This window comes from Carcharhinus amblyrhynchos, chromosome 2 (assembly GCF_965287045.1).
Source record: "Carcharhinus amblyrhynchos chromosome 2, sCarAmb.v2.hapA, whole genome shotgun sequence".
NCBI lineage: Eukaryota > Metazoa > Chordata > Chondrichthyes > Carcharhiniformes > Carcharhinidae > Carcharhinus > Carcharhinus amblyrhynchos.
In genome coordinates this window covers 140,733,771-140,747,251 of record NC_137325.1, presented here as the reverse complement: position 1 = coordinate 140,747,251, position 13,481 = coordinate 140,733,771, and the positions used below count along the sequence as shown (strand labels likewise).

Genomic DNA, 13,481 nt, shown 5'->3' with positions numbered 1-13,481 from the left:
CGTAAATGAAAATATTAAAAAAAAATCAATTCAGTAATCATCATCTGCCACTAAACATTCAAATCACCTCCATCTATAGGACTCCTCAATGCTGATCTTATATTGATTCTTAGCTAGCTCTATGTCAAAGGAATTAATTGCCAGTGTTAACTCCTGTAGATGTGAGATCAAAACTTCCCAGTTGGAAGGGGCTATCACCTTCTCAAAAGGCGATGAGGATTGGGTAATAAATGGTATCACCAGAAATGCCAACACCCCACAGACAAGAGGAAATGGAACGAAGTGCCACGCACCTCAAAAGAGATGGTACAGACTGGATGGGCTGAATGGCCTTCTATAATTCAGTGAAGATAAGTGGGACATCTATCCACAGTGCGGAGCTGCCCCACCCTATCCACACTGCAGATTGGGATGTCCTGCGATGCCTAGTCATTTTTTCCATCCGGTAGGAGGACAAAGAGCCTGGAAACTGAAAGAAATGGAGTCTGTATAAAAGCAGACACTTACGTTTCAGCAAACACATACAGCATGGTGATACATTTCGGTGGCTTGGGCGGGTCTAGGTAATCGAGCCTGGCCACTGTTCCGATCACCCCGAACATCACCGCTGCCTTCACCCAGTCGTACATCAGGTTGAAATAAGCCAAACAAGCTGCGCCAGATAATCAGGGCAAAGAGAAAGACACAATTCATCAGTAAAAATTCCATCAGCACAGAATTGGATTTTCTAGTTTGGTAGCTGCCTTTACATGTGAGGTCTGGTGGCACAGTGGGGAGTGTCCCTGCCTCCGAATCAGAAGCTCTGGGTTCGAGTCACACCCCAGCTCTCGATGGCAAATTCATAATGTGACCAAACAGGTTGAATATCAACCTGCAAAGTCTTCCCAGCCCACACCAATGGCAGACAGGAAGAGTGATCATAAGAAGAATGTTGGAGCCTCTACCATCACCAACCATAGATCCAGATACATGTAAAAAATTGCATGTTGCCACAGCGACTCAGACTCCCCAGGCACCTCTACTTCTCAAAGTGACTAAGGCAGGTCAGAGAGTCCAATAAAAACTGTGGAATGTCCTGGCCTCATTCAGATGCTAATCTTCAAAACATTTAGAACATATAACATTAGAACATAGAACATTACAGCGCAGAACAGGCCCTTCGGCCCACGATGTTGCGCCGACCAGTTTTTTTAAAAAAAAAACACTGACCCACTAATCTAAACCAATCCCTTTTCGTCCATAAACCTATCCACAGAATTTGTCTTACAGTGTGCAAGTTGATCATGAGCTTCTCTACATTACAGCAGTGGCTACAAGGCAGCATAGTGGTTGGCACTACTGCCTCACAGCGCCAGGAACCCAGGATGGGTCACTGTCTGTGCAGAGCCTGTACGTTCTCCCTGTATCTCCGTGGGTTTCCTCCAGGTGCTCCGGTTTTCTCCCACAGTCTGAAAGACGTGCTGGTTCAGTACATTGTGGGAGAATTTAGCACGGCCAATGTACCCAAACAGGCGCTGGACTGTGGTGACTAGGGGATTTTCACAGTAACTTCATTGCAGTGTTATTGTAAGTCTATTTGGGACACTAATAAAAACTTTAAACTTAAGAAAAGTGCCTCACTGGCTGTGCCTGCTTTAAAATGTTAATTTTGAAATAAACTATTTTTAATTTTTGGGAGGAGGGGAATTCTAGGCCCACAGACAAGTGGCCCAAACTCAAAGTAGCCAAGAGTGAACTGAGGGTAAGGCTTTACAGAGGGAGGACGGAGCGAGACTAAAGCAAGTTAAGAAGATCACAGAGGAATTAGGAATGGAAAAGGAGGATGTTCATGGTGGGGTGGAGGGGGGTGCGGTTGGGAGGAATAATTGTTGATTGGAGGCACAGTGAGGTCAGGGATAAGGGTTGATTAGGATTTAAGGCTGGAGATTCGAACATGGATGTGGTGCTCCAAGGGGTTGGAGTTTAGGAGGCTATTGCAATGGGGCAACTGATGGTCATTTGGGTGACTTACCTAATGCCCAGTCGGAAAGACGTGCCACCAGCTTCAGATCTGAAGGGATGGTCAGAATGTAGAGGTAATGGAAGAAGACATCAACGAGGATTATTACAGCAACGTGCGCTAAAGCATACTTCCTGATGTTCCACATCTCATTCTCTTTCCGAACTAACTTTGGTTGGTTTATCTGCGGGGCACGAGAGCTCAGAGTGAAAGAACCTTCTGGAACAGGAAAAGCTGATTAGGATAGGTCTCAGCCCTCACCAATGTTACCTCTAATTCCAGTGCACAACCCTTTCACTGCACTGCGTGGCCCCTTTAAGGTTCCCTTAAAGTGACTGCTGCTCGTGCATGACTTATTTCTTCTCTCACGTGACACCTTCCTTGCTGCAGTTATAGTAACAATGGCTTTAATAAATTAACATAACTATGTACAAGATAAAAGGACGAAAAGAATGCATCATGGGGCCTGCTCTCTTCTCCTCTCTAGCTCCAACTGAAGCTTCTCCCCGTCCCAGAATGTGGGTCTTCATTTCCGATTGGCCCGGCTTCCTGCACAGCCATTCCATAGGGTCACATGGCCTGCAAAGGTTTGCCTCTTATAGGAGCCACGTTACCACAGCAGTGCAGAGATGCGCTTGTGTAACGTAGAGGGAATGGTGTTCAAAACCCACCAGTGACCTGAGCACATAAGCTCGACTGACGCATCAATGCGGTGGCGAGGGAGTGCCGCACTGCCAGAAATGCCTTCGTTCCAATGAGACATTAAACCAGATCTTCCCTCTCAGACAGGTGCAATAAACCCCATGGCATTGTCCGAGAGGCAGCCAGTGAGCGCTCTCCAGTATCATGTATTTCTTTGGAAGGAACTCTTCAAATGTAGATAATAAAAATATAACAAAACTTACTCTAATTTATAAATCAAAGAAAGAATTTAATAAAGAAACTTCATTACTCCAAACTTGGGGCATCACCCTGGGCCAATCTAAATTCCCCACAATTCCCAACAGGTTCTTATTTATAATGAGTCAGCTGACCATGACATTATTCTATAATTGGTTCCATGGTTTACTGCATCAGCTGACCCTTACAGCTTGTTGCCATTGGTCACATTACATCCAATACAAAGTTGTCACCATTTACATTCTAACATCATGGCTGATAGTTTTCCCACTAACAACATCAAGAAAATGATCCACTTCTTGTTTTTTGGTTGTTTGTTGGGTGGTACTGTTTCCCGAGTTGGTGATGGGTGGGATTTTCCAGCCCTTTCTGCCGGCGGGATTTCCCGCTTCCCTCCACGGTGTGTTTTCCAGTGGCGGACATGGTTTGCCATTAGCCACCAGCGGGATGCCCAGGTTCCGTTGACATCAATGGCGTTTCATGTTGTTCACCCATCTTGTTGGTGGGGAACCTGCTGTGGGTGGGGGGGGGGGGCTGGAAGGTCCCACCGGTGGGAAGGACTGGAAAATCCCAGCCTAAATTTCTAAAGTCCTTCACCACTTGCAAAGCAGTTTTGGGATATTCCAAGGTAAGAAAAAGGCGCTACATAAATGCCAGTCTTCCTTCTGTCTCCTGGGCGCTGGTTCTAAGCTTACCTGAGCGTAGAACTGATCAAAAGTCATAACAGGTCCAAAGAAGAAGAAGGGGAGGTAGAAGTTATATATCAGCAGATCCAGGATCGAATAATTCCCATCTTTCCTCTCGGCATTTTCCAAAGCGAAGCTCATACAGCGCATGATGGTGAAGCCGCTTCCTCCATAAAACAGGACGTCGTACAGCTGGAAGGTGCCCGTTACAAACCCAGTCTAGGACAAGATGGACCAGGTTAGAGTTCAGCTCTAGGTCAAACTGGAGTGTCTTAGCACTGCTTCCAGAGGAAAAGAGGCTAATAAACAGTCTTAGCAGAGTGGAGATGGGGAGCATGTTCCCTCTTGTGGGAAAATCTAGAACTGGGCAGCGGGGGTGGGGGGGGGGGGGCGGTGTAGTGGGGGGGGGTCACTGTCAGTGTAGGATAAGGAGATAGAGCAGAAAGTTAAAGTTCAAGTTTGTTTATTAGCGTCACAAGTAGGTTCCCATTAACACTGCAATGAAGTTATTGTGAAAATCCCCTAGTTGCCACACTCCGGCGCCTGTTCGGGTACACTGGAGGGAGAATTCAGCACAGCCAATGCACCTAATCTGCATGTCGTCTTTGGACTGTGGGAGGAAACGAGAGCACCCAGAGGAAACCCATGCAGACACGGGGAGAATGTGCAGTCTCCACACAGACAGTGACCCAAGCCGGGAATCGAACCCACGTCTCCGGCACTGTGAGGCAATGGTGCTAACCACTGTGCCACCCATGCTGCCCGATAAAAGGTGAGGCTAAAGATCAGCCATTAACTTATCGAATGGCGGAGTGATGATGCACCAATTTTTCTGGCAACTTTTGTTGTTGTTCCTTAAACTGAGTGGCTTGTGAGGCCATTTCAGAGTCACACGTAGACAAGGCTTCCTTCCCTGAACCTGAGGGCTTTTTACAACTGACAATGGGATTTCATGGTCACCATTAGACTGGTAATTCCAGATTATGGTTGAATTCTAATTTCCCCAATTTCTGAGGTGGGATTTGAACTTGGATCCCCAGAGAATTACTCTGGGTCTCTGGATTGCTACGCCAGTGCCCACCCTTGGACTATCCCTGCTGCTACTCCTTATATTCTTACCTGCCAAGAGCTCACGGGCTCTAATTTGAATGTTGCTAAACTGCAAAGTCCAGCAGCAAAACACAGCCACTTCTGTTTAGCCAGTCCAACGCTGTAGAGTAGAATGCAGTGCACCAGGATTAAGATGAGGTATGAGGTGCCCATTGTAGCCAGGACTGCGAGGATCCCGTAAGTCATAAAATATAAGGATCTGTGCTGTGAAAAAGAGACCATCGGTAATATGGTAAATAATCACATCAGTTTTTACAAAAACCCCACATTGTCTACTGAATCATAACCATGCTCTAAGTAATGAACAAACAGACCCTGGAGAAGCTCGGGTCAGGATCTGTGTGCGAGAGGTTTAGACACAGTGTCCACAACACTTGCGTCAATACCAACTGTAAAACTCAATCCCCCATGGGCCTGGAAAGGGCCCCAATCACACCTCACGTGGGGCTGCATTAGCTGGGTCCTGTTCCAGGCACAGGTACAGTGGGCTGAATGGCCTCCTTTCAGTTCTCTCTCATTCTATGAAGAGCCTCAGAGTTTTCTACTCTTTCTCAGAGTCATGGAGTTTACAGCTCAGAAAGAGGCCCTTCAGCCCATCACTGGCTACCAAGCCCCTATCTATTCTAATCCCATTTTCCAGCCCTTGGTCCATAGCTGTGTATCCCATGGAGGTTCACGTGCTCATCTAAATGCTTCTTAAATGTTGTTAGGGACCCCCCCATCTACCACCTTTTCTGGCAGGGAGATTCCCATCACCCTCTGGGTGAAGAGGGCTCTTCCTCAAATCCCCTCTAAATCTCCTGCCCCTTCCCCTAAATCTATAACCCCTGGTTATTGACCCCTCTACCAAGGGGAAAGGTATCTTCCTACCCACCCTGTGTTCACCTCAATCCATGTCCCCCTCAGCCTTCTCTGCTCCAAGGGTAACAACCCCAGCCTAACCAGCCTGCCCTCGTAGCTGAAACACTCCAGCCCAGGCAACATCCTGGTGAATCTCCTCTGCACCCTCTCTAGTGCAATCACACTTTTCCTAATAACATGGTGACCAGAACTGCACACAGTTCTCTAGCTGTTGCCTAACGAGTGATTTATACAGCTCCATCATACCCTCCCTGCTCTTATATTCTAAGTCTTAGCTAATAAGGCTCATATCCCTTCTTAACCACCTTATCCACCTGCCTCAGGGATCTTTGGACATACACCCCAAGGTCCCTCTGGCACTCTGTAATTCCTAGATCCTGTCATTCATTGTGTATTCCCTTACCTTGTGATTCCTCCCAAATTGCATCACTCACAGGAATTCAGGGTCAAATTCTATTTGCCCCAGCCTGTCTATATCGTCCTGTAATCTGAGGCTTTCCCCCTTGCTATCAATCTTTGTGTTCTAATCAGGACCCCCTTCTCTGGCCCCAGCACCCCCTCCCTTACCATCATCAGACAGGCCTGACCTACAGACTACTTTACAACGGGTGGGAGTCGCTTTCTCATCTTTTTGAGATGTTTCAGAATCTGGGTCATAAGAACTTTCACTTTGCACATCAATCACCCCGTGACTATCGCAGCTTGGAAAATCTCAGCCCCACCTCAAAAATTACATTGTGGGAAAAAAATGGCAAATGGAAATGATAAACAAAATTCTGGGAACGTGCCACTGACCCCGGCGTTGTTGCTCTGGAAGACTAGGGGGAAGCATCAACAATTCAGTTGCCCCAATTTGTGGGGAATTTGTGGCCATTCAGATCGAGACGGGCGAGACACAGAAGGTCCACCTCAATTGTATGATTTTGGGACATTCTGATGGGCAGAATGGCCTCCATCTTTGCTGTAGCGATTCTGTGATGTTCATTTTTCAAGAATTTCCGCTGTGGCGATCCAACACTCCCCCCTCACCCCCAACACCCCGTCCCCACCTTCTCTTGAAGGGGCACCCCCAGCACTGGTCTCGGCTCCCCCAACCTGCTCTGGATGCAGCAGGCGGCGCCACATGTACAAGCAGCTCGCTTATAGAATCATAGAGTTTACAGCATGGAAACAGGCCCTTCGGCCCAACTTGTCCATGGCGCCCTTTTTGTTTTAAAACCCCTAAGCTAGTCCCAAATACCCACATTTGGTCCATATCCCTCTATCCCCATCTTACCCATATAACTGTTTAAACACTTTTAAAAAGACAAAATTGTCCCTGCCTCTACTACTACCTCTGGCAGCTCATTCCAGACACTCACCACCCTCTGTGTGAAAAAATTGCCCCTCTGGACCCTTTTGTATCTCTCCCCTCTCACCTTAAACCCATGCCCTCTCGGTTTAGACTCCCCTACTTTTGGGAAAAGATATTGACTATCTAGTTGATCTGTGCCCCTCATTATTTTATAGTCCTCTATAAGATCACCCCTCAGCCTCCTACGCTCCAGGGAAAAACGTCCCAGTCTGTTCAGCCTCTCCTTATAACTCAATCCATCAAGTCCCGGTAGCATCCTAGTAAATCTTTTCTGCACTCTTTCTTGTTTAATAATATCCTTTCTCGATCGTAAAGGCAAGCTGCCCCTTCAAGAGAAGGTGGGGAGGGGGTGTTGGGGGTGAGGGGGGAGTGTTGGATTGCCACAGCAGAAATTCCTGAAAAATGAACATCACAGAATTGCTACAGAAAAGAAAGAGGCTATTCAGCCCATCATGTCTGCACTGGCTCTCCAAATGAGAAAATCACCTGGTACCATTTTTTCTCCTCCCCCGTGTGAATCCTGCACTTTCCTCTTTTTCAGAGGACTGTTTAATTGCCTTTTGAAAGCTTGTCTTGAACCAGCCTCCTCCACATTCCACAGGCAATGCCAGACCTGAACCGTTTACTGAGTGAAAGATTTTTTCTCTCATATCACTTTTGCTTGTTTTGCCAATTACTTTAAATCCACGTCCTCTCGTTCTCCATTATTTCACGAGTTGGAATAACATCTCCCAATATAGTCTGACCAGAACCCTTCTGATTAATACCTCTATGAAAGCTCCTCTTAGCTTTCACCTCTCCAGGAAAAACAGTACCAACTTCTCCTATTTATAGTTGAAGTTCCATCAGAAACCTTTCCTGAACTCTCTCCAATTCTTCTCTCCCCTCCTAGTGACGCACTGAAGCAGACTTTTGGCTGCTTCCAGGAACAGGTCACCAGTAGTTTATAGTTTGGCGCCATGGTGACACAATGGTTAGCACGGCTGCCTCACGCTTGGGACCTGGGTTTAATTCCCGGTTCGGGTCACTGTCTGCTTGAAGTCTGCAAGTTCTCCCCGTGTCTGCATGGGTTTCCTCCGGGTGCTCCGGTTTCCTCCCACAGTCCAAAGACGTGCGGGTTAGGTTGATTGGCCGTGCTAAATTGACCCTAGAGTCAGCGGGTTAGCAGGGTAAATGTGTAGAGTTACAGGAATAAAGGCTGGATGGGATTGTGGTCGGTGCAGACTTGATGGGCCAAATGGCCTCCTTCTGTGCTGTAGGGATTTTATGATTCATGAGACGGTGTCCTTCCACATCAAGCAAGGCTGTCCAGGAGCTCTCACTGCCAGCCACTGAGGCGTTTGGAAGGATTTTGCAGGCTGATACACAACCTGTTAAACCACGTTATGAATGCACCTTCCCTGGCCATCAAATCCTGGGGTGGGACTCGAACCCGCAGCTTCTGGCTCAGCAGCAGGGTCGCTAGCCCATCACCACAAGACTTCCTACTCTTTCCAATGCCTTCACATTCTTCTTGAAGTGTGGCCCCAGAACGGAACACAATATTCCAGCTAAGGCTGAACCTGTGTCTTACACATGTTTTAACATAACCTCCTTGTTTTTGTACTCTAAGCCCCATTAATAAAGCCAATATCTGTATGCTTTATTCAGTACTGTCCCCAACTGTCCTGTCACATCCAGTGAGTTATAAACTTATGGAGCACAGAAGGTTCCAGATTTTTGTGTGCATGTGGAGGGGGGCAGGAGACCCTCATGGACCACCCTGAGAAGAGACTGAGAGCAGGAGGCAGGAAGATTGGCCCTGAGCTAATATAAAAAAAGCGCAGGAAAATTTCAGCAGATCTGAAGTGAACGATCACCAAAAACAATGCAGACTTTTCATGACCCATGATATCATATGACAATATGCATGATCCTGCAATCCCCTCCCTAACAGCACTGTGGGTGTACCTACACCATATGGATGCAGCAGCTCAAGAGCAACAATGATGGGCAACAAATGTCGGTCAGGATGTGGAGATGCTGGCGTTGGACTGGGGTAAACACAGTAAGAAGTCAAATAAGAAATCAAATAAAAACTGGTTGGATTTTAACCTAGTATTGTAAGACTTCTTACAATAAATGTTGGCCCAGCCAGTGACACCCACATCCCATCAATGAATAAATGGAGAAAGACCAGGTGAACTCTAGAACGGATCTATAAATCCTGCCTCCTCACTACACCCACCTTCCAAAAAAAGACAAAGAGAAATGATTTGAACAGCAACTCACACAGGACGGAGATTCGTACCCACCTGAGGTACCGTCATGGAAATGGCTTTGCCAAACAGAATGTGACCAGATAAAGCAAAGAGAATGTAGTTTCGGAACTTGGTGAACCACATCACCCACTCAAAATCAGCAACATCCTGCAACACAAAACATAAGGAAATGAGTAACCAGTTCCACCATTCGTGGCTCAGTGGCACCGAATTCACAGCACAGGCCATTCAGCCCAATAGTCAGTACTAGTGCATATTCTCCACTGGAGCCTCATCACCAACACTCTTTGTCTATTTTTTTTCATTCATTTGTGGGGCCAGCATTTATTGCCCATCTCTAGTTGCCCGAGGGCAGTTGAGAGTCAACCATATTGCTGTGGCTCTGGAGTCACATAAAGGCCAGACCAGGTAAGGACAGCAGATTTCCATCCCTAAAGATTATCAGTGAACCAGATGGGTTTTTCCGACAATCGACAATGGTTTCATAGTCATCAGTAGATTCTTAATTCCAGATTTTTTTTTACTGAATTCAAATTCCACCATCTGCCGTGGTGGGATTCGAATTCAGGTCCCCAGAACATTAGCTGAGTTTCTGAATTAATAGAGTAGCGGTAATATCAGAAGGCCATCACCTCCCCAAATATCTAATCTCATCTCGTCAATAAATTGTTTTATTTCTTTCGCTCTCATGCACTTTACTAGCTTCCCCTATAATATGTCCAGGCTGTGTGTCTTAACTATATTCCTTGCCGTATTTTAACAGTGTTGTTAAATAAAATTTGTTTTATTAAAAGCTTTCCAGTGGGTCAATAGAATCACACCTGAAGTGAAACATTTTATGCTCACACCAATACCAAAATCAGAAATAGTTGGAGTTTTGGCTAACTTCACAATATACCTTAGAATTTCTGATCTGGGCCCTAACATTATACTGTCCCCTACTTATCTCCCCCCAATTTACTACTTCTCTCTTCACCCCTCCCCCACTTAATGCCCCTCTCGCTCAACCTATTTACTGCCCCTCTCCCCAACCAACCTCCACTTTACGTCTCTCTCTCTCCGCAACCCTCCCCCATTTAATGCACTTCTCCCCAGTCCTCCACCATGTAATGCCCCTCCCTCTCAACTCTCCCATACGTAATGCCCCTCTCCCTTAACTCCCACATCTAGTGCCCATCTCCCCAACCCTCCTATTTGCAGCCCCTCTGCCTTAACCCCCCCCAATTTACTACTGCTCTCTGCCAATCCTCCCCCATTTACAGACTCTCTACCTATCAGCCCTACACCTCCCCCCACCCCCCACCCACCTCTCAATTTACTGATTTCTGGGGCCCTCGAGTCTGCAGCCAGTTAATGCCCAGCGTCTGCACACAATAATTATACAGCCAACACCTCCTTCAATTCCCCTCTTTACTGCTGTTCTTCATCAATGCTCCAATCTCTTGGTGCCTTGATCTCATCAATGCTCAGGCCATTTTGCCATGTCCAGTAATGTTGAAGCAATCAGAATATCTTGATTCAGGCACAGAGAGAGGCATTTTGGCCTCTTTGGTGTGATCTGGACACTTTAGATTCCCTGCTTTAGTACTCAATGGGCAGAATTTCCCCATCCCGCCCGGCATGGGAATCATATTGGGGGTGAGGGAGTGGGGTGGGGGAGTAGGGGGGTGGGGTGGTGGTAGACCATGTAAAGGTTCATTGACCTTGGGCAGGATTTTACACACACACACACACACTCAGTGACCCAAACCAGGAATTGAATCCGGGTCCCTGACGCTGTGAAGCAGCAGTGCTAACCACTGGGCCTGGGTGGGATTGTCGTCAGTGCAGACTCGATGGACTGAATGGCCTCCTTCTACATTGTAGGGATTCTATGATTCTATAACTTGTTCTGTGCTGCCATCTGCTGGTAAGGGCCTGGAACTGTGGTGACAGTTGACGGGGTGAAGTTGACAAATAGATCAGCGCAAGAGTGGGATTCAGAAGCAAATCAGGACTGGCCCTAACAAGACAGTTTAAATGTACGTTAGCTGTAACTGACGTTATTACAGAATGAAATGAGATAAGGAGAACGAAAAAGAGAGAGAGGGAGCTAAAACGGGGAGAACTAGCAGCTGTACATGACAGGATGTCGAGGATAACAATGTAAGTGCTGTCTAAGCTCACATCCTGGAACACTGCCAAATAGCTCGTCCCAAAGACAGCACACTGTGTTACTGCTTGTCTAGTGGCTGTACCTACTGGAAGCTGCATCCAAACGTCAAACACAGGCCAGGCTCAGACCTAAATTAGTCTCCCCTCAATCTGGTTTCCAATGTGGAGTGCCATAAGCGTAGACAAAGGTCATGGGTGGAAGAGGGAACTCACAATGTTAAAGTGGCGGCACGGGCTCCTTGGGCCGAAGGGCCTGTTTCCCGTGCTGTGTTATTCTTTGTTTTGTAAGAGTGAAATTCCAAATCCAAACGGCAAGGTGATGCCGGTGTTGGATTGGGGTGGGCGCAGTAAGAAGTCTCACAACACCAGGTTAAAGTCCAACAGGTTTATTTGGAATCATGAGTTTTTGGAGCGCTGCTCCTTCATCAGGTGAGTGGAGGTAGGTTCACAAACACGGCAATATATAGGCAAAGATTATCTTGCTACTGTGTCTGTGTCTATATATGCCATGTTTGTGAAATCTCTTCACTCACCTGATGAAGGAGCAACGCTCTGAAAGCTCATGATTCCAAATAAACCTGTTGAAATCCAACTGAGACAGGAACATAGGAAATAAGAGCAGGAGTAGGCCATTCAGCCCATCAAGCTTTCTCCACCATTCAAAAAGGCCATGGCTGGTCACCTATCTCAGCACCATTTGTCCACAATATCCCCATGTACAAAAAGACTAAAAGATGAACACAATCGTCCGAGAGCTTTGACTGTTTTCTATGCAAACATTTCAATTTTACCAAATTAATTTGTCTTTTCTGGTTTCTCAGCCATTTCTCCATGGCCTTGCTCCCTCCCTGTCTCAAATCCCCACCAACCCCCAGCCCTAGTGGCACAGCGATTAACTCTGCTGCCTCACTATGCCAGGGATCTGGGTTCAATTCCCAACTTGGATCACTGACTATATGGAGTTTGCACGTTCTCCCCGTGTCTGCACGGGTTTCCTCCGGACGCTCCGGATTCTCCCCCCGTCTGAAAGAAGTACTGGTTAGGTGCATTGGCCGTGCTAAGTTCTCCCTCAGTGTACCTGAACAGGCGTTGGAGTGTGGCGACTAGAGAATTTTCACAGTAACTTCATTGCAGTGTTAATGTAAGTCTACTTGTGACACTAAGAAATAAACTTTAACCACTGAGAGTTCTGTACTCCTGTTAATCTGGCCTCGCGTGTATTCCTGACCTTAACCTCTCCACTCTGGTTGGTCATTCTCTGCTGATCCCTTTGGAACTACCTCCTCATGAACCTCTCCCACTCCTCCATCTCACCCTTCTTCAGCTCACTGCCCCTTTTCAATCCAAGGCTAATGTCTCAGAATGACTGAGTCAACTCGACACTCGTCCCCCGTCAGTGAGGCAATGTCAATACTGTCAGCATCAGCAGGGACTTACCATCTTCCGGCCGATATACGACCACCCTCGTTTGACACTCTGCTTAAAGCTCTGCCGGCCCACATTCTCTGTAGGAGACAAATATAAACTTCAAGATGGGAGACAGGCAGGCTGTAAATCAAAGGACTGACATTTCCCAGGAAAATGCTTTCCTTCGATCCATTCAGGAGAAATCCCAGGCCAGGTGTGATTTCCCTTCACTGCACAACGCCCGCCCTCCCTCCCACTCTCTCCACATGCCCTTGCCCCACATGTCCTCCCTCCCCCCACTCCCCCTCACACGCCCTCCCTCCCCCCACGCCCCCTCACCCTCACACGCCCTCCCTCCCCCCACTCCCCCTCACCCTCCCCCCACTCCCCCTCACCCTCACACACCCACCCTCCCCCTCCCACGCCCTTCCTCCCCCCCCCTCGTCCTGCACATCCCCCCCAGCTCCCCTTCATCGTATACTCTGCCCTCCCTCGCTCCCCCTGATCATACAGGCATGCCCTCCCTCACTGTCTCAGTAATGAGGGGACCAGAAGCTGTTTTGAGGAACAGGGGAAAAGATGGTTTTCTGTTAGCTACCAGGCAGAATCGCGGTGCGAACACAGCTGAAGAGAGGAGCAGCGGGTGACCTGCCAAGACCAGGATTGGAAACAAAGTCATTGAGAGTGGATTCACTCACATGGTGACAGTTCATGAGGAACTGAGGAGAAACATGAGGAGAGGTGTGTGA

The 13,481-nt window shown here is 47.5% G+C and overlaps 1 protein-coding gene across 2 annotated transcripts in view; it reads right to left on the bottom strand.

Moving 5' to 3' along the window:
• Positions 1-13,481, bottom strand: part of hhatlb (hedgehog acyltransferase like, b) — a 59,797-nt gene that overhangs the window by 13,085 nt on the left and 33,231 nt on the right. For both annotated transcript variants that reach the window (XM_080213459.1, XM_080213449.1), the window contains exons 3-8: positions 12,763-12,830; positions 9,205-9,318; positions 4,705-4,899; positions 3,595-3,804; positions 2,012-2,183; positions 508-652 (exon numbers count right to left, since the gene is read on the bottom strand). In XM_080213459.1, the coding sequence (XP_080069585.1) occupies positions 508-652; positions 2,012-2,183; positions 3,595-3,804; positions 4,705-4,899; positions 9,205-9,318; positions 12,763-12,830 (904 nt within the window). The remainder of the gene's footprint in view (positions 1-507; positions 653-2,011; positions 2,184-3,594; positions 3,805-4,704; positions 4,900-9,204; positions 9,319-12,762; positions 12,831-13,481) is intronic.